Source organism: Vitis vinifera, chromosome 3 (genome assembly GCF_030704535.1).
Source record: "Vitis vinifera cultivar Pinot Noir 40024 chromosome 3, ASM3070453v1".
NCBI classification, from domain to species: domain Eukaryota; kingdom Viridiplantae; phylum Streptophyta; class Magnoliopsida; order Vitales; family Vitaceae; genus Vitis; species Vitis vinifera.
Window position 1 is genome coordinate 1066228 of NC_081807.1, and position 26461 is coordinate 1092688.

The window sequence follows — 26461 nt, forward strand, 5'->3', positions numbered from 1 at the left end:
AAACTTGGTTCAAGTGGTGTCAGTGAGTGTTAATGAGAGAGTTACACGATGTCGGATTCATGATCTAGTACGGGATTTATGCATAAAAAAGGCGATTGGCTATTAAGCTCAATATTGCATCTACTCCATTGCTTTCTGCGAAGTGCGCCCGGAGTTTGTTGAACACTTCTTCCCACATAGTCGGCAACTGCTTTTTGGATGACAACAAGCCTCCCAATACAACAATAGCCAATGGTAAACCAGCACATTTCTTCACCATCTTTTCCCCAAGTTCCTTTAACTCTGGAGGACAAATCTCGGTAAAATTGCCAGGGATTGCACTTCTACAAAACAACTTCCAACTCTCTGCTTCTGAGAGAAGTTGCACTTCGTAGGGAACACTTTGAGCATCTGCTTGCAAAGCAACATCGTTCTTTCTAGTTGTAAGAAGTAATCTGCTGCCATTGCTCTCCTTTGGGAACGCCTTTGCAAGACGTTCCCAATCGTCACTTTCCCATACGTCATCCAAAACTACCAAAAATCTTTGCTCCTTCAGAAGCTCGTGAAGGAAATCCCCGAACTCGTGCTCTTGCATTTTCTCTATCTTCCTTGCTTCATCTCCAGTTGGGTTATAGGGAATTTGGTTTAGGATATTCTGGAAAACGTCTCTGGGTCTACAATCTTGGGATACATAAGCCCAGGCACGACAAAACCGAAAATGATCCATGACTCGGCTATCGTTGTAGACTTTTTTGGCTAGAGTAGTTTTGCCTATGCCACCCATTCCTACCATAGAAACGGCACGGCGTCTTTCATCCCCTTTCACAAGCTCCTCCACGAGCTTATCAGTGTCTTCCTTGAGGCCCACAATAATCTCTTCTTTTACAAGAGGAGAGATATATCTTAGCTTTTGTAGCCTCTGACCTGCTTGGCTAATTGCTTCTCCAATGCTATTGATTCCGTACGTTTCCCGACTCTTCGAGATGTCCTGGATCTTAATTTGGATGGCTTCAATTTCCTTGCCAACCTTACAAGAACTCACCAGCTTTTTGAACATGCGGCAGGGGAAGAACTTTGTCCTTCCAGACTCTACATTGAAGATAAAGGCATCTATAGCGTCCTCAGCATCATAAGCAACATCCCGGATCTCAGAAACCCAGTGGCGCACCCTCTCATCTTCTTGCTGCTTTGCATCCGCATCTTTCAAGAAGCATTGCATCCGCTTCAGCTCTCTCTGCATCCGATCGACTTGCTCATGCACCCCTTTCAAGAAAATTGCTTTTTGAAGGAGTGCGTCGCCAATTCTTTCGACAGCGAAGGAAACTGCAGACTCGGCCATGAAAATAGATTTGATACTCTCAAAGGAACAGTAGCTTATGTTTTGTCAAAGTTTTGGTGCCAAACCCCAGATTACACTTTCCCCTTACACTGCAATTTAGCCTCCTCGATTTGTTGTTAGGGAGCCAATTGCTTTCCTCGTCCGTAAGATTGATACCAATCCTTCAGTTGTTTCTCATCTCTTTGTGCTTTCCTTCTGCTAGTATCAAAACTAAAACCTAAAGGTGTGCTTCGTCTCTTTAAAAAAGAAAAAGGAGCCTCAGCTTGAGTTTAAGAACATCTAATTTTTGGCCCTTGGAAGGAAAGAATCTAGGACTAGTCCATTAATTTTCACTTGTCTCTTTAATGCAGATTCCTTGGCTCTAGCAAGCATCATGCCATCAAACTGCCCTGTATTGGTTTAGTTTCCACCCCGAAAAATATAACTCATGAATCCTCTCCTGGGAGGCTAAAAAAATACTGGAAGAATGATAAAAATCGCAATACAGCTGGCTTAATTTTGCATGTCTTCTCTAACATACGAGTCTTTTCTTAATTTTTGAGAGTTAACAATTTTGATAGCTTCACCAAAATGGCTATGGTGTTGCAGTGCAGGCCATATCCTTCTAATGTCAACGGTATGAAATTCTTGAGCTTGGCATTGGACTCTGAGAACTCGGCCAACTCACTTGACCATCCAAGCCTCTCATCAGATTAATTGTGATTAAGACTTTATGCATCTCTTTGTTGTTATCAACTCAATTCCAATTCACATTGGAGGTACAGTTGTTTTTGTCTTCTTTTGTGGAGTGACTAATTCTACTAATTGATCATGCTTGACTAGTCTGTGTGACTAATTCTACTAATTGGTGCAACTGGGCCTTGTAGCTTGTGTAAAACCATTTCATTGGTTTCTAAATCCCTGATCCCCTTCTCTTGTGGAAAAACCACTCCATTGTTTTCTCAGTCTCTACCTTAGTTCATCTGCAATAAGTAAATGGGCTTATGTAAGTGATCATGGAGTGGGTTTGCTTGATTATATTAGGTTAGGTTTTGGCATACATGCATTAAGTATAGAATCTATTTGAAAGTCTTATATCTTTTCAAGTTCTCCTCGTCCAAATTGTCGTTACCAATTTTACAATTAACAGTCATGATAACGAAAAAAATATATATAAAATCATTTTCAGTAAATAAGAATTGATTATACTTCTTATCACTAAATTTATCATTTTTGTAGACTAATAAGTACAAATAATTGGTTCCAAATGTGGGATTTGTTACCAAAACTATATGATTACATGAAAATCTTTTGCCTCTTTATAAGAGTAATTTTAGTGGATAAGAATCTTAACTGGGAGTTCAACTTCTGATATCCCCTGCATATCGCAATAGGACTGATTCAAGCTTCACAATTCAATAGATGGATCATTTTGGTCTTGGCCATAGAAAATCCGCTCTCATTGCTATTCATAAGAATAGATAAATGCATACAATCTCAGTAACAAATTATTACAATAACAGGAACAGAAAAACACACACTTTGATAGGTCTTAATCACTTATCAACTCGCATAATTTACAGTAATATACAAAAGAATTATACAAATTTTCATGCAACCAAACACACCATGCACAAACAATTTTCTCATATTGCTGCATAGGCCTCAGCAATCATCTGTAATGAAAGTGAATTGCACCCTTATTCAATCCAGTGTGCCTGACATGAAATGAAAAATCAAGCAAAGCTAGTCAGCTCAATAATAGCAATCATCATTACATTTTTGAACAGAGATTGATCAACTAATGTTCTGGCTTTTTTTTTTTTAATTTTTTTTTATCTTTTTTCTGTGAACACTATATGGTTCTTTGTATCATGTGTACATGACCAAGAATTACAGGGTTGGGTCCAAATCAAGAACAAATCAAGAATACATGTTGTACAAACAATCTAGACTAATGCAAACAATCTCAATCTCTAATTCTAATAATAAGCTCAGACAGTCACTGACCCGACTAGGTCTTGATCAGGTATGGATTCACCAATCTTCTTGTGCTACTGCTTATAACCCCAGCAATCATCAACGGTAAAAATGCCATATAATGTGGCCTTCTTTTCCCTCTTCTGTCTTGCTGAAATGGAGATGAAAATCAAGCACAACCCATTAGAGTAAGAGAGAGAGAGCGAGTGAGAGAGAGAGAGAGAGAGAGAGAGAGAGAGAGAGAGAGAGAGAGAAATGTTATTAAATAATTTTGTTCCGATAGAATCTTATTTAGGAAAAGGCTGGTCTCTAGTTTTATTAGAAAATGAAAAATTATGCAGTACAAGAGTTCAACATAGATTTCATTTTAAATGCATTATGAATAGAATAAATGAATATAGAATAATATTGCATTTGTAATCATATCAGTCATATGTGGAAATAAGCAATGAAGAAAAGTGTTACAGAGGAACCATGTTCTAGGGCCCCTTTTTTTAAGAACTCTGTGACTCAACTAATCAAATGTATGAGTAATCAAAAATGATATTTGAGCATAAAAGAGTTAGTTACCTTCTAATTTTATGCCATTCAGAAGGATATGGCAAGGAAGAAATCCAACGATGATATGCAACATTGACATCTACCTTCCTTAGATGTAAGAGCTCACCAAGTCCATCGATGTTGAAGTAACATTCAAAAATCTGCAAGTGAGTAAGTTTTGGCATGCCACCCTTATTTATAATCAACAACCTTGGTGATGTTCGTAAGCCAGAAAGTTGAAGGATTTTGAGTTGAGGAAAGCCATCTGCAGATACTTGCATTTCCTCTTCAAGGTATTTGGACATTCTTCTTAATCTGAAAATCAACAATTTTGGCAACTTCTCTAAAATCATCATATGGCCATGGCCTAGCCTAATATTTTCCAACGTCAATTGTGTTAAACTTGGCGGGAACTCATCTGCTTTAGGTAACATCGGTATTGATCCTTTCAACAGCAACTTAGATAGATGAAGCCAAGAATTCATGACAAAGCATGGAATAAAGTTAGGTGATACTGCCTCAAGATACAAGGAGCGAAGATTCGCAAGCTTAGCAATGGAGTTTGAAAACTCAGCCACTGTCACATCATCCACTTCTATTTTCAATTTTCGAAGGCTAGTGAACTCGCTTGTGTCATTTTGTTGCCAATCACTAAAATATATGCCTGAGAGAGTTTGAAGATTTCTCAGGGTATCAATTTGTAATGGTTTGCCAACTTTTTTATAATACGAGAGGAAAAGGTATCGTAGATTTTCCATTTTTTGTATCAGAATTGGTACTTCTGTGGAAAATTCTACACCCAGAGTTTGTAAACCTTTTAACTTACCTAAGAAGCTCAAAAGGTATGGGTCATTGAAATTTTCAACCCTCTTTAATGTCAAGTATCTTAAATGAACTAGTTTCCCAAGTGAATTTGGTTGGCTTATGATACCTACTGCTTCCAAGTCCAACACTCTAAGCAATTTGAAATACTTATAAATAAAATTTGAGGATAGAGGTCGGTCTCCAAAAAAGAGGAGAGAACGAACGTATGAAGTTGAATTTTGTTTGGAAGCATACCTCTTGAAGTCTAAATAGATACCTAGTCGACGGGATTTGGTTGAAGGGAGAGATGAACTAGTTGAGGAAGGAGAAACTATGTCATTTTTAATCTCAAAAAAGTTTTGCTCCTTCGCCTTTTTTATGCATAAATCCCGTACTAGATCATGAATCCGACATCGTGTGACTCTCTCATTAACACTCACTGACACCACTTGAACCAAGTTTCTGTTGATTAACTGATTCAAATAATCCTCAGCGGTGTCCTCCAGTCTCTGTTCATCTTGTTGTGTAATAAAACCCTCCGCAATCCATAGAAGGAGTAAACGTCTCTTGGAGATAACCTTATCTTCTGGAAAGAGGCCTAGATAAAGAAAGCAGGATTTCAAGTTGTGGGGCAGATCGATGTAGCTTAAGCTCAATATTGCATCTACTCCATTGCTTACTGCGAAGTGCGCCCGGAGTTTGTTGAACACTTCTTCCCACACAGTCAGTAACTGCGTTCTGGATGATAGCAAGCCTCCCAATACAACAATAGCCAATGGTAAACCAGCGCATTTCTTCACCATCTTTTCCCCAAGTTCCTTTAACTCTGGAGGACAACTCTCGGTAACATTGCCAGGGATTGCACTTCTACAAAACAACTTCCAACTCTCTTCTTCGGAGAGAAGTTTCACTTCGTAGGGAACACTTTGAGCATCTGCTTGCAAAGCAACATTCTTGTTTCTAGTTGTAAGAAGTAATCTGCTGCCATTGTTCTCCTCTGGGAACGCCTTTGCAAGGCATTTCCAATCGTCACTTTCCCATATGTCATCCAAAACTACCAAAAATCTTTTCTCCTTCAGACGCTCGTGAAGGAAATCCCCGAACTCGTGCTCTTGCATTTTCTCTATCTTCTTTGCTTCATCTTCATTTGGTTTATAGGGAATTTGGTTTAGAATATTCTGGAAAACGTCTCTGGGTCTACAATCTTGGGATACATAAGCCCAGGCACGACAAAACCGAAAATAACCCATGACTTGGCTATCGTTGTAGACTTTTTTGGCAAGAGTAGTTTTGCCTATGCCGCCCATTCCTACTATAGAAACGGCACGGCGTCTTTCATCCCCTTTCACAAGCTGCTCCACGAGCTTATCAGTGTCTTCCTTGAGGCCCACAATAATCTCTTCTTTTACAAGAGGAGAGATATATCTTAGCTTTTGTAGCCTCTGACCTGCTTGACTAGTTGCTTCTCCAATGCTATTGATTCCGTACGTTTCCCGACTCTTCGAGATGTCCTGGATCTTAATTTGGATGGCTTCAATTTCCTTGCCAACCTTACAAGAACTCACCAGCTTTTTGAACATGCGGCAGGGGAAGAACTTTGTCCTTCCAGACTCTACATTGAAGATAAAGGCATCTATAGCGTCCTCAGCATCATAAGCAACATCCTGGATCTCAGAAACCCAGTGGCGCACCCTCTCATCTTCTTGCTGCTTTGCATCCGCATCTTTCAAGAAGCATTGCATCCGCTTCAGCTCTCTCTGCATCCGATCGACTTGCTCATGCACCCCTTTCAAGAAAATTGCTTTTTGAAGGAGTGCGTCACCAATCCTTTCGACAGCGAAGGAAACTGCAGACTCGGCCATGAAAATAGATTTGATACTCTCAAAGGAACAGTAGCTTATGTTTTGTCAAAGTTTTGGTGCCAAACCCCAGATTACACTTTCCCCTTACACTGCAATTTAGCCTCCTCGATTTGTTGTTAGGGAGCCAATTGCTTTCCTCGTCCGTAAGATTGATACCAATCCTTCAGTTGTTTCTCATCTCTTTGTGCTTTCCTTCTGCTAGTATCAAAACTAAAACCTAAAGGTGTGCTTCGTCTCTTTAAAAAAGAAAAAGGAGCCTCAGCTTGAGTTTAAGAACATCTAATTTTTGGCCCTTGGAAGGAAAGAATCTAGGACTAGTCCATTAATTTTCACTTGTCTCTTTAATGCAGATTCCTTGGCTCTAGCAAGCATCATGCCATCAAACTGCCCTGTATTGGTTTAGTTTCCACCCCGAAAAATATAACTCATGAATCCTCTCCTGGGAGGCTAAAAAAATACTGGAAGAATGATAAAAATCGCAATACAGCTGGCTCAATTTTGCATGTCTTCTCTAACATACGAGTCTTTTCTTAATTTTTGAGAGTTAACAATTTTGATAGCTTCACCAAAATTGCTATGGTGTTGCAGTGCAGGCCATATCCTTCTAATGTCAACGGTATGAGATTCTTGAGCTCGGCATTGGAGTCTGAGAACTTGGCCAACTCACTTGACCATCCAAGCCTCTCATCAGATTAATTGTGATTAAGACTTTATGCATCTCTTTGTTGTTATCAACTCAATTCCAATTCACATTGGAGGTACAGTTGTTTTTGTCTTCTTTTGTGGAGTGACTAATTCTACTAATTGATCATGCTTGACTAGTCTGTGTGAATGGCATAGTATGGCATAGTTCATTTTCGTGAATTCAGAACATGTATGATGTAAGTGAGTTGGGTTCGGAAAGTTATTCAATTAATCTGTTCCATGAATATAACAGAATTCTCTGCAGATTAGCAATTCATGTTATAAATTTCACTGTCAAACGCATTAGAACAGCTTTTCCATTATGTATCAGAACTAGAAGTGAAGGGAGATGAATTACAGGGCTGGATCTAAATCACACCAAAATACAAGAACAATAAACAATAAACAAATCATACACTGTCACATGCTGTAAAAACAATTATAATTGAGTTGATGACAATCTGCATCGAATACAATCTCTGTCACAAATAATTATTCTAATAACAAGTTCAGACAGTCGCTGACCTGACAAGGTCTTGATAAGGCATGCATTTTCACTTCCAAATATAATAGAAAACAGAGTCTGTATATTCATTATATGATCTTCTTGTACTGTTGCTTGTAACCCCAACACGCATCAAGTGCCATCTCCTGAGACCAAATTCAGGCGTCCTGAAATGGATATAAAAATCAAGAGCAACATATACTAGAGTATTAGGCCAAGAAAAAAGAAAAGAGTAGATCCTTAAAATTTTGATTTTTATAGAGGGTCAGTGAGTAGGGTTATTGTTGATTTTGTTTGGATAGAATCTCATGTGGGAAAAAGGCTACTCTCTAGTTTTATTACAAAATTAATAAAAAAGATATGCAGTATAGGAGTTCAATATGGATTTCGTTATGAAGGGATTTCCAATAATATAATTGGTCATATGTGGAAAAAGTGCCATGAAAAAAATAGCAAGTGTTAAGAGCAATTAACCATCCTCTAGGACCCGTTTTTAGAAGTTGATGTATGACAGTATGAGCGAGGAAAAATGAAATTGAGCATAAAAGAGTTGGGTACCTTTCTGCATAACGCCAATTGGGTGCACCAAGGCAAGGAAGAAATCCAGCTAGGATGATATGGATGTGAATCAATGAAATCTGCCTTCTGCAGATGGAAGAGCTCAACAAGTCCATCATGTCCAAGACACTTTCAAAAATCTGCAAGTGAGTTAGCTTTGACATGCCACCCTTCTCTATAATCAACCTCTTCCAGTTGCCTAAACTAGAAAGTTGGAGAACTTCGAGTTGAGGAAAGCCACTTGTAGATACTTGCATTTTCTTTCCAAGATATGAGTCCTCCCTTAATTTTAGAGTCCTCAATTTTGGCAGCTTCTCCAAAATCACCATAGGTCATGTTCCAACCCGGGTCCTTTCCAAGGTCAATTGTGTTAGATTTGGCAGAAATTCATGTGGATTGCATAATTGCCTTATGGGCGTGTTTATGTTTAGCTTGGATACCTTGAGCCAAGAGTTCATGACACATAATGAAATATTGGAGAAATCAATTGCCAAAAGATACAAGGAGCGAAGATTCTCTAGCTTAGCAATGGAGTTTGAGAACTCAGGCACTTCTAAGGCAAATTCCCCCTGTAGTTTTAATTTTTGAAGGCTAGTTAGCTTACTTGTATCATTTTGGTGCCAATCACTAAACCATATGCTGGACAGAGTTTGGAGATTACTTAAGAGTGTTAATTCACAAAGGCATTCCATCTTGTCTTTCATATAGGAGGAAAAGGTGTTGTAGATTTTCCATTTTCAGTATCATTGTTGGTACTTCCACAACCCAATCGATATCCAATGTCTGCAAACTTCTTAAATTGCCCAAGGAGCTTGGAAGATAAAGGAAGGACCTCGGATGTAATCTTAAGTATCTTAAATGAATCAATTTCCCAATTGAACTTGGCAGGCCTATCTCTTTTTGTGCTTTCAAGTCTCACACTCTAAGCAATTTGAAATACTTGTAAACAAAATCTAGTTGTATTATACTAGAGTATTCATATTTTAATTTGAAAAGAGGAAAGTGCGAATGTATGGAGTTGAATGTTCCATGGAAGCGTACCTCTTCAAGTCGAAATAAATACCTTGTTGACAGGGTTTGGTTGAAAGAAGAAATTAACTAGTTGAGGGAGGAGAAACTATGTTAATATCAAAAAAGTTTTCCTCATTCGCCTTTTTTATGGACAAATCCCGTACTATATCATGAATCCTGAATTTTTTAATTTTCTCAATGGTACTGACCGTTACAACTTGAACCAAGTTTCTATCAATTAACTCTTAAGGTAATCATCAGCCATGTCCTCCAATTCTTTGTCTATCTTTTGTGGAACAAAACCCTCTGCCATCCATAGGAGTAATTTCCTTGTGGGGATCACCTGGTCTTCTGGGAGGAGGCCTAGATAAAGAAAGCATGATCTCTAGTTGTGGGGCAGCTCAATGTAGCTTAAACTCAATATTGCATCTACTCCTTTGTCTCTGGAGAAGTGTGCCTGTAAGTTGTTGAGCACATTTTCCCATTCAGTCGGTGATTGATTTTTGGACGATAACAAGCCTCCCAATACAACAATGGCCAATGGTAAACCAACACATTTCTTCACCATCTTCTCCCCATATTCCTTTAACTCTGGAGGACAACTCCCAGTATCATTGTCAGGGATTGCAGTTCTACAAAACAACTTCCAACACTCTGCTTCACAGAGAAGTGGCATGCATTTCATAGGGAACACTCTGAATATTTGCTTGCAAAGCAACATCCCTATTTCAAGTTGTAAGAAGTAATCTACTGCCATTGCTTTCCTTTGGGAAGACGTTTGTGAGAAATTTCCAATCTTCAACGTTCCATAGGTCATCCAAAACTACCAAGTATGTTCTTTTGTGAACACACGATTTCATTCATATGCTGATATATAAATATTACAATTTTAGGCACATTACTATTGAGTCAATACCAAACCCAACTAACACATCTAGCTTTTTCAAAAACAAATTCCACAAAATACGGATTTTCACACCTTTACAACTAATCCTACTGTTAACAAAAGATACAAAAGATTTCTTAAAGTATCTATAAAATTCTCAAATTCTAACACTTCTCCTTGAGAATTTTCTTAGAGACTCCAAGCCTTGATCTTAGCTCTTCGAACTTGGCTTTGGAAAGTGCCTTAGTTAATATGTCAGCAATCTGATTTTCTGAGCAACAATGCACCATATTGACTTCACCATTCTTCTCAGCTTCTCTAATTGCATGAAACTTCACATTTATGTGTTTGGTTCTTCCATGCTGCACAGGGTTTTTTGTAATAGCAATGGTTGACTTGTTGTCAACCCAAATTACAGTAGCATCTACTTGGCTTTGCCCCAAATCACTCAGCAGTTTCCTTAGCTAAATAGCTTGGTTTGCAGTTGCTGCTGTAGAAATATACTCAGCTTCTGCTGAGGATTGAGCCACGACCTCTTGTTTTTTTGAATTCTATGAAAAAACTCCACTACCAAACGAGAAAGCATAACCAGAAGTGCTTTTGGAATCATCTAAACTTCCTACCCAGTCACTGTCTGCATATCCTTGGAGTTCTTTACTTTCTTTCTTAACAAACCACAAACCATAGTCAAAAGTACCTCTAATGCACCTTAGAACTCTCTTAGCTACCCCAAAATGAATTTTACTAGGTGAGTGCATAAACCTTGAGAGTAGGCTTGCTGAGAACATTAAACTTGGCCTTGTAGCAGATAAGTAGAGCAGACTACCTATTAGGCTTCTGTAAACAGAGGCATCTGCTTTGATGTTAACTTCATTATTTGATAATTTCTCATTCACAACCAAAGGAGTTGCTACAGATTTGGATCTTTCCATATGAAACTTCTTCAAAACCTTCATAGCATACTTCTGTTGTGAGATGAAGATTCCAGCTTCACATTGGTGAATTTTGATGCCCAACAAATATTTCATCTCACCCAAATTGGACATTTCAAACTCACTTTCCATCTGCATCATGAATTGCTTCAAGATTTTTGAATTACAACCTGTAACCAGCAAGTCATCTACATACAAAGAGACAATAAGCTGAACTTCTTCTTGAACCTTCAACACATATAGAGTGGCTTCACTTTCACTTCTTTTAAATCCTTGCTGCAGTAGATAGGCATCAATTCTACTATACCAAGCTCTTGGTGCTTGTTTCAAGCCATAGAGAGCTTTGCGGAGCTTGTAAACTTTGTCTTCACAACCTGAAACTTGAAATCCTTCTGGTTGCTCAACATAAATATCTTCTTCAAGCACACCATTTAGAAAGGCAGACTTCACATCAAGATGATGAATTTTCCAGCCCATCTTTGCAGCTAAAGCCACCAGAAGCCTTATAGTATCATGCCTAGCCACTGGAGCAAAAGTATTTGAAAAATCAACACCATACTCTTGAGAATAGCCCTTTACAACCAATTTGGCCTTAAGTTTGTTTACAGAATGATTTGAGTTATATTTGATTCTGAAAACCCACTTAACTCCAATTATCTTTTGATTTTTGGGTCTATCAACCAGCTCCCAAGTTCCATTTTTCTTTATCATTTTTAGCTCATCCTCCATTGCAACTCTCCACCCATTTTGTTTAGCAGCTTCATCATAACATGTAGGCTCCTGTAATGCTACATCACATCACTCATATATTTCATCAAGTAACCTTGTTCCTCTTACTGGAACATCATCTAAGTTATCAGCACCAACTTCATCTTCAGTTTCTTCTGGAATTTGGGGAATGGTTACTCCGATTTGATCAACATCTTCTACTTCTATCTCATTTTTCTCCCAGTTCCATACTGCCGCTTCATCAACTTTGATGTCCCTGCTAACCATTATTTTTTTTGTTTTCAAATTGAAAACTCTATAGCCCTTGGAGGTTGAGCTATATCCCAGGAAGATTCCCATTTCAGCTTTGTAGTCCAACTTCTCTCTTTTCACATCTGGCACATGAGTGTAACACAAACTCCCAAATACTTTCAAGTGCTCCACAGCTGGTTTAACTCCATACCAAGCCTCAAATGAAGTTTTATTCTTCATAGCTTTGGTTGGAAGTCTGTTCAACAAATACACAGCTGTGTTAACAGCTTCTGTCTAGAAACACTTGGGCATTTTCTTTTCAAATAGCAGACACCTTGTCATCTCCATAATGGTTCTATTCTTCCTCTCACTCACTCCATTTTGTTGAGGGGAGTAAGTGACAGTCAACTAATGTACAATTCCAACTTCAACACAAAACCTGTCAAACTTGTCTGATGTATATTCAGTCCCATTATCTGATCTTATTACCTTAATGCTGCAATTTGCTTGATTTTCTACCAAGGCCTTGAAATTCTGAAACACACTAGCCACTTTTGATTTTTGCTTCATAAAGAAAACCTAACACATCCTTGTTTTATCATCTATGAACAGGATGAAATACCTGTTTCCATTCAGCGAGGGTGTCTTCATTGGTCTACACACATCAGTATGGATCAATTGCAACCTTTCTGAAGCTCTCTAGGCCTTGTTTACAGGAAATGACAATCTACTTTGCTTCCCAAATTGACAGACTTGACACACATTTTTTTCATCACAAATGACAGGTAGGCCTTGTGTTAAGCCTTTCTGATGCAAGTGTTTAAGTGCAGCATAATGAAAATGGCCAAATCTCTTGTGCCACAACACAGACTCATCAACAACAGTGGTATAGGCATGCAAATTAGTCTCTTTCCACTTAATTGGAAAGCTTTTGTCTCTCATTTTCACAGTCATCAACTTACAACCAACATTATCAACAACGGTGCAGGACATTTTTTGAAAATGCAAAGAATAATTCTTCTCTAGCATTTGACCCACACTTAATAAGCTTTGACTAATTTCAGGCACAAACAGCACATATGAGATATATTTAATATCTGTTGGAGTCTCAACAGCAACAACTCCCTTGCCCTTGACATCAACCAAATCTCCATTTCCAATCTTCACTTTCGACTTATATGACTGATCCAACTCCTTGAAATAACTCAATTCAGGAGTCATTTGGTTTGTACAACCATTGTCAATAAGCTAAGTTTCTGTATAGCTACTCGTTGCATGACTTGTAATAATAAACAATTGCTCTTGTTGTTGTTGATTTTCAGCCATTTGTGCTTGTTGTCCTTGCTCCCCTTGCTGATCATTTTTATTCTTGCATACCTTCTCTACATGACCAAATTGCTTGCATGATCTACATTGTACACTAGGCTTATACCAACAAAAATTCTCTGAATGACTCTATTTCTTGCAGTGAGGACATGGAGGATATCTCTTCTTGCCACCACTTTTCCTTCCTTGGCCCTCATTCTTCTCTTTATCTTTTTTTCTCACCAGATTGCTTTTTATCTCTGCCTTGAGAAGCTTTTCTTTTTTGCAGTGCAAGAAAAGCTTCTTCATTGCTTTCTTCCTGTCTCATTGATCTCCTCTGTTCTTGAGCTTGAAAAGCATGAACAAGCTCAGCCAAGGAAATTTTGGTTAAATCCTTTGAGTTTTCAAGTGAAGAGATCTTGGACTCAAATCTTTCAGGCAAGCTCACTAGAACTTTCTCTACAACCCTTTGGTTTGTTAGTTCCTCACCAAGAAGCCGGATTTTGTTAACAACTTCCATGAGCTTGTCTACATATTCTTTGATGAACTCATTGTCTTTCATCCTCAAAACTTCAAATTGCCTCTTCAGATTCAGAATCTGCATTTGCCTAGTTCTGTCACTCCCCAAATACATCTCCTTGAGCTTGTCCCATGCCTCTTTTGGTGTTTCGCAAGCCATAATCCTTGTGAAAATTGGTTCTGAGACAGCAGCATGGATGTAAGATAAAGCTCTTGGAGTTTTAGCTTCTTCTTCTTCATGAGCCCCGATTTGATTGAGGGTTGGATTGTTTCCCAAAGGCTCTATTTGTCTTTCAGTTTCAACCCACTGCCACAAACCAAGACCTCTCAGGTAAGCTTTCATCTTAACAGCCCAAACTTGATAGTTTTCACCATTGAAAACTGGGGTTGAAAGAGCAGACGTATTGTTGGAAGCCATGAGGGTTTTTAGAGAAAGCCTTGCTGGTGGTTTTTTTTTTTCCACTCATAGGTCCTATTAAGATCTTTTTGGTGCTCTGATACCATGCGAACACACAATTTCATTCATATGCTGATATATAAATATTACAATTTTAGGCACATTACTGTTGAGTCAATACCAAACCGAACTAACATCTAGCTTTTTCAAAAACAAATTCAACAAAATACGGATCTTCACACCTTTACAACTAATCCTACTGTTAACAAAAGATACAAAATATTTCTTAAAGTATCTATAAAATTCTCAAATTCTAACATCTTTCCTTCAATTGGTCATAAAGGAAATCCCCCAACTCATTTTCTTGCAATCCCTCTATCCTCTCTGCTTCTTCTTTAGTTAGTTTAGAAACTTGGTTTATAATCCGCTGAAATATGTCTCTCGGTTTGCAGTCTAGCGGTGCATAAACTCATGCTCTATTATCTTGAAAACGATGAACAACTCTGCTATCATTATAGACTTTTTTGGCAAGAGTTGTTTTGCCTATGCTGCCCATTCCTACTATAGAAACGGCACGGCTCCTTTCATCCCCTTCCACAAGCTGCATCACTACATTCTCTGTCTCTTCCTTTAGGCCCACAACAACCTCTTCTATGACACGAGGAGAGGCATATCTTAGTCTCTGGAGCCTCAACTTGCTTTACTGCTAGTTGCTTCTCCAATGCTTTTGATTCCATAAGTTTCCCGACTCTTTGAGATGTCCTAGATCTTAATTTGGATGGCTTCAATTGCCTCGCCAACCTTATAAGGACTCACCAGCTTTTTGAACATGCGCCAGGGGAAGAACTTTGTCCTTCAAGACTCTTCATTGAAGATGAAAACATCTATAGTGTCCTCAGCATCATAAGTGTTAGAGCTTGGCAACCTGAATTCTTTTTTTGTCCAACTTGAAAAGTTTGCCATGCGACATATGTGATGAAGAAAAATTATGGATTTTTTGCCCTGGCAATATGGACTTCATTTATTTATGCATTAGCTGCTTGATTCTCTCCCCTTTTGTACTAATTTTTGACATAATTGATTTTCTTTTCCTCTACCCCTAATTTTTCCCATTTAGGATTTTCCACATAAATTTGTGTGTCCTTATGTTCTTGTTTTTTCGTAACAATAAGCAAGATCCCAGATCTCGGAAACCCAGTTGCGCATCCTCTCATCTTCTTGCTGCCTTGCATCTGCATCTTTCAAGAAGAATAGCATCCACTTAACTCTGGAGGACAACTCTCAGGGTCATCTCCTGGGAATGCAGTCCTACAAAACAGCCTCCAGCTCTCGTTTGCAGAAAGAAGTTGAATTGTATGCTGAACACTTAGGGGATCAGCATGCAGAGCAACATCCTTATTTCGAGTTGTGAGAAGTAACCTGCTGCCATTTCTCTCCCTAGGAAACGCATTTGGAACATATTTCCAATCTTCACTCTTCCATAAATCATCAAAAACTACGAAGTATCTTTTCTCCTTCAGATAGTCATGGAGGAAATCCCGCAGCTCATCCTCTTGCAATTTCTCGGTCCTCTCCGCCTCACATTCACTTGACAAAGAAATTTGGTTTATAATTCTCTGAAAAATGTCTCTGGGTTTACAGTCTAGAGACACATATACCCAAGCTCGACAATACTGAAAATGATTCACCACTCTTCTATCGTTATAGACTTTCTTGGCAAGAGTAGTTTTGCCTATCCCTCCCATTCCCACAATTGAAACCACAGTTCGCCTTTGGTCCTTTCTCAGCAGCCGCTCCACTAGCTGAATTGTATCATTCTGGAGGCCGACGATACCCTGATCCTCTATTCGAGGAGATGATTGCCTGAGCTTCATCAGCATCTGACTTGCGCTGTTGGTTGCTTCCCCAATATTTGTGATTCCATAGGGAGAAATTCAAGCTATTGCATTCTAAATTTACTTAAAACATATTATGCTTTGATAAGAACGTATATTTTCTTATTGTATGAATACAATCTCGTTTCTTGCAGTGGACATATTATAAAAGTAATTATAATCGAGTCCATGGCAGCCTAAACAAATACACAGGCTCAGGCACTCATCATTTTAACCATATGATCACAATCATAATATCAAATATTCCAACACTATCTTCTCGATCGGCAATCATTTGCTGCAATAGCGCCAGACATCCTCATCTCTTTCTGAAAACCTGTAGTGAGAAAGGAGGGGAGAAAATGAAATGGAATGAAAAGATCTAATTACACTCCTTGCAATTTCAAAGGAGTTCATTTTTTTCTCTTTTATTTGTCTGTAATCTTCTACCCAAATAAATGTTAGTGTTTCGAATTCAAGGAGGGGAACTAGGCCTCAATGCTTATAGCAGGAAAAAAAATGTTGTAGAATGAGGGAATCCGTGAAACAATTTGTTACCCTTGTGGACATTTTTGGTAGGAAGAATCAAAAGAGTGTATCCAGTTAGGAGAATTTGGAAATCCACCAACCACATTTATCTGCCATAGGGATGTAGGAGCTCATTAAGTCCATAGATGAACCATAAATCCTTATAAACTCTCAACTGAGAAAGCCTAGGCCTGCCACCCTTCTCATAGACCACCCTCATATTAGATCATCATGAGTTTGGCATTCTCTAACCCTCCCATTAACGCTCATTCTCACTACTCGAACAAGTTTCTGTTTATTAACTCATTTAGATAATCTTCAGCTACAGCCTCCATTCTTTGTTGATCTTGTTGTATAACAAAACCCTCTGCAATCCATAGTAAGAGTAATTTTCTTGTGGATACTGCTTGGTCTTTTGGGAAGAGGCCTAGATGAAGAAAGCATGATTTTAGGTAGGGGGGTGAATCCATGTAGCTTAGGCTTAACATGGCATCTACCACCTCTTTGCCCCTTGAAAGATGCATACCAATGTAATTGAGCATCTTTGCCCACTCAGTAGGTAACTTATTCCTTGACAACAGGCCTCCCAATACAACAATGGCATCTGGTAAACCAGTACATTTCCTCACCATCTCTTCACCAAGCTCCCTCAACTCTAGAGGACAACTTTGAGTGACACTATCGAAAAATGTGGTCCTACAGGACAATTCCGGACTCTCATTGCTTAAAAGAAGTTCCATTTCATCGGAAACACTTTGACCGTTGCAAAGCAACATCCTTATTTGGAGTTGTCAACACTTTGAAATTTGGCCTATGCCAGCCAGTCCCAAAAGACAAGTCGTCATCAGAGACATTCCAAGCGTGGAATGCAAAGCAATGAACAACTTTACTATCATGATAAACTTGTTCGGCAAGAGTAGTTTGGCCTATGCCAGCCATTCCCATAATACCCTGTTTTTCTACAGGAGGATTAGATTTTCTTAGTTTCCACAGCCTCTCAGTTGCATTAGTTCCTACTCCAATATTATTCATCCCATACGCTTCTCTACTTCTTGAGATGTCTTTTGTTTTAATTTGGATTGCTTTGTCTCTGTATTCAATGATAGTGACCGACGAATTGGTATTGGGTAACATCAACAAACCAGCGATAGAGAACAGGAGATAGGGTTATTTCATTGGAACCCCAAGATATTTCCAACCATTAATTGAAGAAATGCCCGAAGGATGTGCCGTTCCGTCCACAATCATGTGATTGACAGTGCAACCAATAAAGATGCAATCAAGGAGCTCAGTCACTTGCACTGCGAGCAACTGCTCTGAAACGCCACTGCAGTTCTGAGTTCCATTGTGTAGGAAAAATGAATGGACAATCGGAGGAGCGTAGGAAGGCTCAAGGATTTCGACCACAGTGACGCATAGATAAACTGAGCTCTGGCTCCATTGCAGTTGATGAAGAAACAAATGGTATTGTGGTCGTTTTCCAAGGCGGCCGTCTGAGTGGGTTGAACAAGTCTAGAGTGCGAGAAAGGGGGGTTTTCAAATGAGCTATGATACTATGGTCCTGAGGTTGGGGTGTAGGCTGGAGAAAGATAAGACCTTAATTTTTGGATGGGACTAAGGAGAAGAACTGGAGTTCCTATGGAGTAAACCCAATCCTCTTAGTTGACTGGTTCGGACTCTCAGGTCTACGGTATCTTCAGCATCAGAAGCAGCATTTTGAATTTCATAAACACATTTGTGCACTCCAGCATTATCTTCTTGCCTTGTATCTGCATCATTTAGGATACACTGCATCCGCATTAGCTCAGCCCTCAAACGTACAACTTGTTGGTGCACTCCTTCGAAGGAAACAGCATTTTGAATGATGAAGTCACCCAACCTTTCAGCTGCAAAGAAAACTACAGACTCTACCATCCTAATTTGCTCTCTGGCCCCACCTTAAATGGATGCGAAAAAGCAAGAGCTGATACTCAAAAAACACAGAAAACCTCGCGATCCACTCCACCCAATGCTAAGGAACTGTATCATACATGGGAAACTCTGTAGTCCAAAGTTTTATGTTTGTCCTTCTGTTTTTTGTTTTTTAATCATACCTTGTATTATATGGATACACCACCACCTAGGCACACTGATTCTAATTCAACAGTCCCTTAAAGAAAATCAAAAGATACCTTAATCAAAGTATCACCACCTAGGCAGCAATGCCCCAAGCAGAGCTCTCTGTTCGGTGAATGGAGTTCATGTTCTGGATAGAATGGGCTATTCACTTTTTTTAGATTGTCTTTTTTGTAAAGATAAATTCACTTTTTGACATTGAAAAGTTTTACACAGAACTCATTTTCCAAAGGTTAAGTTCACTTCTTTACCGATGAACTTGTATTTTTCATTTTTATACTAGTTTCTTTTTTTTAGAAGACAAGTTCTATTAATGGATTGATTTTTTAAAAAATAACATCACCCTGCAAAAAGCCCAAACCTACCACTGTCAAACCAATAGCAATAACACTTTTGCATGCCAAGCAAAGCCTTCAAATACATCATCCTTAGTATGACCATCACTGAAAGTAGACATTGCTAACTAAAATACATGAGATTTTAATAGCATGGCCTTATGTTTCCTTTCAATCACTCCATCATGGAATCAAGCATGAGGTAGAAGCCCCTGGAAAATCTGCTGCAGCATAATCTTCAGGTTATCGAACATGTTTGGCATGCTCAAATTATCTGTTTGCAAAGATCAAACATACATTATAAACAATGACAATAGACAAAAAAGAGAGCCAACAAGTTTTAGCCTTTCACTTGTCATACATGTAGTGATTTTGGCCACGAGGATGTCTTGGATAGTTGAGAAATCTGGCTAATTTTTCAACTGCTTGCCTGGAGCTTTCTGTTGTTTGACCTGTTGCAACACAGATCTGAGTATCACATGGCCAACTTTTAGGTACCTAAACTAAACATCCATATATGTACAAAGTTGTAGCAAGGATCTCAGCATTAGTTCATATATAATGAAAAAAATTTCACCAGACTGGCAATTTTAATTTTTCAATTGGTTTATGCGTTTAGAGTAAATCATAAGAAGTAATATATGTTTGTTAAGAAACTGAAAACTATAGAAGTAATTGATTTAATAAAAGCTGAAGTTATTTAATTTGGCTAAAAAAAAAAACTTGTTTTGTTGAATCTAATAATAGGTTATGAAGTGGGATTCATTAGCTAAAGAGAAATTTCAGTGAAAAGATCTTGGTCTTCTCTCTGGCATCTCTAATTGTTATGAAGAAGAACAATGAATAATACTTCCGTGAGTGACTAGGCTGAATTGGTAGAAATCACATCCACGTAAAGGAACAAAAACATGCATTTATACACCCCAACAATCACCAAGGGTAAAAGTGAATTCCAGACTTCCAAGCTTACCTTTTTCGCGGTAAATTCTAACTCCAATCTTAGAGGTACTGAAATGAATAGAAAAATCAAACAAAGCATGTTAGCGGAATAAAAAGAACAATAAAAAAATTGAAAAAAAAAATCATCCTTACAATGTTGAAGAGAGATAATTTGAGTTTTTTTAACTTTCCACTGTATATTTAAAATTAAAGTTCTAGTTAGTTCAAAAGCAATGGAGTTGGGTAACCATTTAATGGTACTGCTATTTTCCTAGTATGGATTGAATATATATAGAAAAATATTTGCATCTTTTTTATTTTATTTTTCAAATATATATTGGTTCTGCACATGCATTTAAAACCTATCAAATGCGCAAAAGTGATGAAATTGAAAAAACATGTGAGAGAAATAGCGATGCGTAGGGCTCAATGTGTCTACAAAGAAAGATGAAGTACGGTTATTAGGCCACTAGATGGATTCGTTTCAATAGAAGAAAATGTTGATTTCCAAAGAAAATACAAAATCCTAACATGTGTTTCATTTTCAAGTATGCTATAAATTAAATAAATTAATATTAAAAAAATGTAGCAAGAGTAACTATATTGGTCTTATAAGTTAATTCAAGAAGTGACAAGTAGTAAAAATTGATAGTTCAAGGGATCTAAGTAGATAGATGAATGTAGGTACCTTGTACTATGCCAAGGATGAGGTACACCATTCGAAAAGAGCGACTTCGCGATTCTCATGTTAAGAAATGATCCACCCATAATGTTTAGCTCCACTAGATTTAGAAGCCCATTAAATCCTAAGATCTTCACCTTATCACGAATTTGTAATTGCATAAGCCATGGCAATGCACCTTGCCCTATATTCAACTTGGTCAATTCTTTTAACTCTGAAAGTTGAAGTATTTTGAGTTGAGGAAACCCATTTGCAGACACTTGCATTTTCTTTCCAAGGTATGTGTTTGCCCTTAATCTAAGAATCAACAATTTTGGTTGCTTCTCTAAAATAGGCATAGGATCACAACCTAGCCTAGATGCTTCCATTGTCAATTGTGTAAGATTTGGTGAGAATTCAACGGTTTCAGGCAATTTTTGCATGTGTCCCTTTATGTCCAACTTAGAAAGATGGAGGCAAGAGTTTATGGCAAGGGGTGGAATGTTAGACTCATCTGATGCCTTAAGGTACAAGGATTTAAGACTAGGTAGCTTGGCAATGGAGTTTGAAAACACAACCCCTTCTACCTCACATCTTCCTTCTAATTTCAATTTCTCAAGACAAGTCAAGTTGCTTGAATCATTCTTGATCCATTGGTTGAAGGTTATGCAAGATAGAATTTCAAGATTTTGCAATGTATCAATTTGCAGTGGAACATCTTCCTCTTGCCCCTCAATATAAAGATACCTCATGTTTTTCATCTTCCATATCACATTTGGCACTTCTTTAAGATTGTTTATATCCAAAGTCTGCAAACTCTTTAGGTTGCCTATAGATGGTGGAAGCATTTTTAGACCATTATGCCTTAATCCCAAGTACCTTAAATGAATCAGTTCCCCAATTATACTTGGTAGGCATTCAATTTCTAAACCTTCCAAATCCAACACTCTAAGCACTTTGAAGCATTTGGCAATGAAATCTAGTTGTGATGCTCTACAATTTTTCCCCAGATTGAAAAATAAGAGAGTGCGAAGATATGGAGTTAAATGTTCAATGGAAGCATACCTCTCAAATTCAGAATAAATACTTCGTCGACGGGATTTAGATGAAAAGAGAGATAAACTGGTGGAGGGGGATAGAGGATCTGCGATATTAGTTCCAATGAAGTTTTGCTCTTTTGCCTTTTCAATGGCCAACTCTCATACAAGGTCATGAACCCGACATTTCGTAACCCTTGCATTAACACTCATTCTCACTACTTGAATCAAATTTCTATTGATTAACTCATTCAAGTAAACCTCAGCCATGTCTTTCATTCTTCGTTCATTTTGTTCTGGCACAAAACCCTCAGCAGTCCATAAAAGGAGCAGTTTTCTCGAGGAGATCACATAATCTTCTGGGAAGAGGCTTAAATGAAGAAAGCACGGTTTCAAGTAATGGGGCAAGTCGATGTAGCTCAGGTTTAGCATTGCCATTACTCCCATTTGGCCTTCTTTAGCAAGGTATGCACTAATGTTATCGTGCACCTTCTTCCATTCTGTATGTGACATATTTCTTGACAGCAAACCCCCCAATACAACGATGGCCAATGGCAAGCCATTACATTTGTCCACCATCTCTTCCCCAAGTTCCTTCAAATCTGGAGGATAGCTCTCGCTATCAGCATCAAGGAACGCCTTCCGACAAAACAAGTCCCATCTCTGTTTTTTCGAAAGAAGCCTCATTTCACGGGGAATAGTTCGAGCATCTGCATGCAAAGCAACATCCTTATATCGAGTTGTAAGAAGTAATCTGCTGCCGTTACTCCCATCGGGAAAAACATTTCCAAGGCAATCAGGATCGTTGCTGCTCACTTTTGCAATAAAATCCCAATCGGCACACCTCCATACATCATCCAGAACTATCAAATATCTTTTCTCCTTCAAATGATCATGAAGGAAATCCCCCAACTCGTTCTCTCCATACTTCTCTATCATTTCTGCTTGTTCTTTAGTTGGTGCAGAAACCTGGTTAATAATTTGCATATAAACCTCTCTGGGTCTACAATCTTGGGATACATAAATCCAGGCACGACAATCTGGAAAGTGTTCCACAATTTGTTCATGATTATAGACCTTCTTGGCAAGGGTGCTTTTGCCTATGCCGCCCATTCCTACCAAAGAAATCACGCGGCGCCTTTGGTCTCCTACGGTGAGCTGCTTCACTAGCTTATCTGCCTCCTGTGTAAGGCCCACGATGACAAGTTCTTCTGCACGAGGAGAGGAGCGTCTTAGATCCCGCAACATTTGACCCGAACCGCTTGTTCCTTCTCCAATATTTTTTATTCCGAGAGCCTCCCGCCTATTTGAGATGTCCTGGAGGGTAAGTTGGATGTCTTCAATTTTCTTGCCAACCTTATGGCGGTTTATCAACTTCTTGAAGACACCCTTGAGAAAGTAGTCTGTTCTCAGGGATTCTGCATTCAGGATGAACATGTCTATGGTGTCCTCAACATCATAAACCGCATCACGGATTTCAGAAACCCAGTTGCGCACTCTTACATCTTCTTCTTGCTTCTTCTCCGCTTCTTCCAAGAAGCATTTCATGGCCCCTAGATCTTTATTCAGCCTCTCGACTTTCCCCCGTACCCCCTTCAAGAAAATTGCTTCTTGAATGAGCATGTCACCAAACCTTTCAACCGCAAAGGAAACCACAGCCTCTGTCGCCATTGTAGTGTTCTCTCACTGACCCTCTCTTAACTCTGGATGGAACTGATTCTGTCAAGAAGGAAATACTCAAGATTTGGAGCTATCGAAATTGCTTTAATACTAGCATGGAGCTTCCTTTGACTTTGGGAATCAAACACCTTGATTGGGAATTAGAAAAATTATGGAGATTGTTTGAGATTCCCCTTCAATCAAAGGATGGGAAAAAGTATTTTAAGTGAATGGCAGAGATGCATGAGCTGGACTTCATTTTGATCAGCAATCCTCCATAATATAATAAATAATATCATTTATTTGCTTTCATGTTCCCATACATAATAAGTCAATAACTGACAATTCAACTGCCAGCCAAGAAAGCCACAACTTAAGTTCTTTTAACTTTCCACTGTATATTTAGAATTAAAGTTCTAATTAGTTCAAAAGCAATGGAGTTGAGTAACCATTAATGTTACTACTATTTTCCTAATATGGATTGAATATAGAAAAATATTTGCATTTGTTTTGTTTTGTTTTTTTCAAATATATATTGGTTCTATACATGCATCTAAAACCTATCAAATGTGCAAAAGTGATGAAATTGAAAAACAATGAGAGAAATAACAATGCATAGGTCTCAATGTGTCTACAAAGACAGGTGGAGTAGGGTCATCGGGCCACTAGATGGATTCGTTTTGATAGAAGAAAAGGTTGCTTTCCAAATTTATGGAAGGACAAAATATAGAATCCTAACATGTATTTCATTTTCAAGTATGCTATAAATTAAATAAAATAACATTAAAAAATGTAGCAAAAATAATTATATTGGTCTTATAAGTTAATTCAAGAAGTAAGTGACAAGTAGTAAAAAAATTGGTAGTTCAAGGGATCTAGAGTAGATAGATGAATGTAGATACCGTGTAAAATCCCAAGGAAGAAGTTTGCTAGTGGAGATAGCTAACCAAATTCCGAGAGCCAATTTCAGACTCAATCCATCAAAAATGATCTTTAGATCCACTAGATTTAGGAGTCCGCTAAATCCTAATATCTTCACTCGTGGATGAATTTCTAATTGCATAAGCCATGGCATCGCATTTTGCCCTATATTCAACTTGGTCAATCTTGTTAACTCTGAAAGTTGAAGTGCTTTGAGTTGAGGAAACCCATTTGCAGACACTTTCATTTCATCTCCAAGGTATATGCGTCTACCCTTAATCTAAGAATCAACAATTTTGGTTGTTTCTCTAAAATAGGCATAGGATCACAATCTAGCCTGGATGCTTCCAATGTCAATTCTGTGAGACTTGGTGAGAATTCAACAATTTCAGGCAATTTTTGTATGTGTCCCTTTACGTCCAACTAGGAGAGATAGTGGCAAGAGTTCATGGCAAGGGATGGAATGCAGGACTCATCTGATGCCTTAAGGTGCAAGGATTTAAGACTAAGTAACTTGGCAATGGAGTTTGAAAACTTAACCCCTTCAACCTCACACCTTCCTTCTAATTTCAATTTCTCAAGACAAGTTAACTCAATTGAATTGTTTTGAATCCATTGGTTGAAGGTTATGCCCGACAGAATTTGAAGATTTTGCAATGTATCAATTTGCAGTGGAACATCTTCCTCTTGTCCCTCGATGTAAAGATATCTCATGTTTTTCATCTTCCATATCACATTTGGCACTTGTTTAAGATTGTTTGTCTCCAAAGTCTGCAAACTCCTCAGGTTGCCTATAGATGGTTGAAGCATTTTTAGACCAGTATGCCTTAATCCCAAGTACCTTAATCAGTTCCCCAATTATACTTGGCAGGTATTCCATTTCTAAACCTTCCAAATCTAACACTCTTAAGTACTTTGCAGGATTTGGCAATGAAATCTAGTTGCGATATTCTACAAGTTCCATACCCCAAATTGAAAAATAAGAGAGAGCGAAGATATGGGGTTAAATGGTCAATGGAAGCATACCTCTCAATGTCAGAATTAATACTTTGCCTACGGGATTTAGATGAATTGGTGGAGGGGGATGGAGGATCTCCAATATTAGTTCCAATGAAGTTTTTCTCTTTTGCCTTTTCAACAGCCAACTCTCATACAAGGTCATGAACTCGACATGCCATAACCCTTGCATTAGCACTCATTCTCACCACTTGAATCAAGTTTCTATTGATTAACTCATTAAAGTAAACCTCGGCCATGTCTTTCATGCTTTGTTGATCTTGCTCCAACACAAAACCTTCAGCAATCCACCAAAGGAGCAGTTTTCTTGTGGAGATCACATAATCTTCTGGGAAGAGGCTTAAGTGAAGAAAGCACGGTTTCAGGTAAGAGGGCAAATCGATGTAGCTCAAGTTCAGAACTGTCATTACTCCCTTTTGGTCTTCTTTAGCAAGGTATGCACTAATGTTATCGTGCACCTTCTTCCATTCTATATGTGACATATTTTTCGACAGCAAACCTCCCAATACTATAATGGCCAATGGTAAACCATTACATTTATCCACCATCTCTTCCCCAAGTTCCTTCAAATATGGGGGATAGCTCTCAGCATCAACATCAAGGAAAGCCTTCCGACAAATCAAGTCCCAGCTCTCTCGTTTGGAAAGAAGTTGCATTTCCTAGGGCTTAGTTCAAGCATCCGCGTGCAAAGCAACATCCTTAAATCAAGTTGTAAGAAGTAATCTGCTGCTCTTACCCCCATCAGGGAACACATTTCCAAGGCAATCAGAATTGCTGCTGCTCACTCTTGCAAGACAATCCCAATCGGCATGGCTCCAGACATCATCTAGAACTATCAAATATCTTTTCCCCTTCAAATGATCATGACGGAAATCCCCCAACTGGTTCTCTTGAAATTTCTCCATCATCTCTACCTGCTCTTTAGTTGGTGTAGAAACCTGGTTAATAATTTGCATATAAACCTCTATAGGTCTACAATCTTGGGATACATAAGCCCAGGCACGACAATCTGGAAAGTGCTGCACAACTTCTGTATGAGTATAGACTTTCTTGGCAAGGGTGGTTTTGCCTATGCCGCCCATTCCTACTATGAAAATCACGCGGTGGCTTTGGTCTCCTCCGATCAGCTGCTCCA

General features: G+C 38.5%; 5 protein-coding genes across 6 annotated transcripts; all 5 read right to left on the reverse strand.

Annotated features, from left to right (window-relative positions):
* Positions 1-76: 76 nt before the first annotated feature.
* LOC109121494 (putative disease resistance protein At1g50180) lies at positions 77-1318 on the reverse strand. The gene has a single exon (XM_019218810.1). The coding sequence runs from the start codon at positions 1316-1318 to the stop codon at positions 77-79; it is 1242 nt and encodes a 413-aa protein (XP_019074355.1).
* Positions 1319-2565: 1247 nt separating this feature from the next.
* Positions 2566-6644, reverse strand: LOC100852849 (disease resistance protein RPP13-like). Of its 2 annotated transcripts, XR_002029659.2 has the most exons (3): positions 3848-6644; positions 3308-3428; positions 2566-3015 (listed from the first exon to the last, which is right to left on the reverse strand). XR_002029659.2 is itself a non-coding variant. In XM_059735764.1 (2 exons), the coding sequence occupies exons 1-2, from the start codon at positions 6481-6483 to the stop codon at positions 3377-3379; spliced, it is 2688 nt and encodes an 895-aa protein (XP_059591747.1). In that variant the 5' UTR covers positions 6484-6644; the 3' UTR covers positions 3132-3376. The 2 variants fall into 2 exon arrangements, 1 of the variants encoding a protein (XP_059591747.1); XM_059735764.1 differs by lacking the exon at positions 2566-3015 and having other exon boundaries at positions 3132-3428.
* An 8837-nt stretch (positions 6645-15481) lies between these two features.
* LOC104878768 (putative disease resistance protein At1g50180) lies at positions 15482-16114 on the reverse strand. Its single transcript, XM_010649411.2, has one exon. The coding sequence runs from the start codon at positions 16112-16114 to the stop codon at positions 15482-15484; it is 633 nt and encodes a 210-aa protein (XP_010647713.2).
* Positions 16115-21891: 5777 nt separating this feature from the next.
* Positions 21892-23400, reverse strand: LOC100241898 (putative disease resistance protein At1g50180). Its single transcript, XM_019218812.1, has one exon. It carries the CDS (start codon positions 23398-23400, stop codon positions 21892-21894), a length of 1509 nt encoding a protein of 502 aa, XP_019074357.1.
* A 2630-nt stretch (positions 23401-26030) lies between these two features.
* Positions 26031-26408, reverse strand: LOC132253548 (disease resistance protein RPP13-like). Its single transcript, XM_059735749.1, has one exon. The coding sequence runs from the start codon at positions 26406-26408 to the stop codon at positions 26031-26033; it is 378 nt and encodes a 125-aa protein (XP_059591732.1).
* Positions 26409-26461: the final 53 nt, after the last annotated feature.

Excerpts from the sequence above, each read along its gene's own strand:
- LOC109121494 (XM_019218810.1), bottom strand. The coding sequence starts at position 1,318 with ATGGCCGAGTCTGCAGTTTCCTTCGCTGTCGAAAGAATTGGCGACGCA.
- LOC100852849 (XM_059735764.1), bottom strand. The coding sequence starts at position 6,483 with ATGGCCGAGTCTGCAGTTTCCTTCGCTGTCGAAAGGATTGGTGACGCA. Across the intron at positions 3,429-3,847 it reads GAATGGCATAAAATTAGAAG|CAAGACAGAAGAGGGAAAAG; the intron begins GTAACTAACTCT and ends TCTCCATTTCAG.
- LOC104878768 (XM_010649411.2), bottom strand. The coding sequence starts at position 16,114 with ATGAAGCTCAGGCAATCATCTCCTCGAATAGAGGATCAGGGTATCGTC.
- LOC100241898 (XM_019218812.1), bottom strand. The coding sequence starts at position 23,400 with ATGGCGACAGAGGCTGTGGTTTCCTTTGCGGTTGAAAGGTTTGGTGAC.
- LOC132253548 (XM_059735749.1), bottom strand. The coding sequence starts at position 26,408 with ATGGGCGGCATAGGCAAAACCACCCTTGCCAAGAAAGTCTATACTCAT.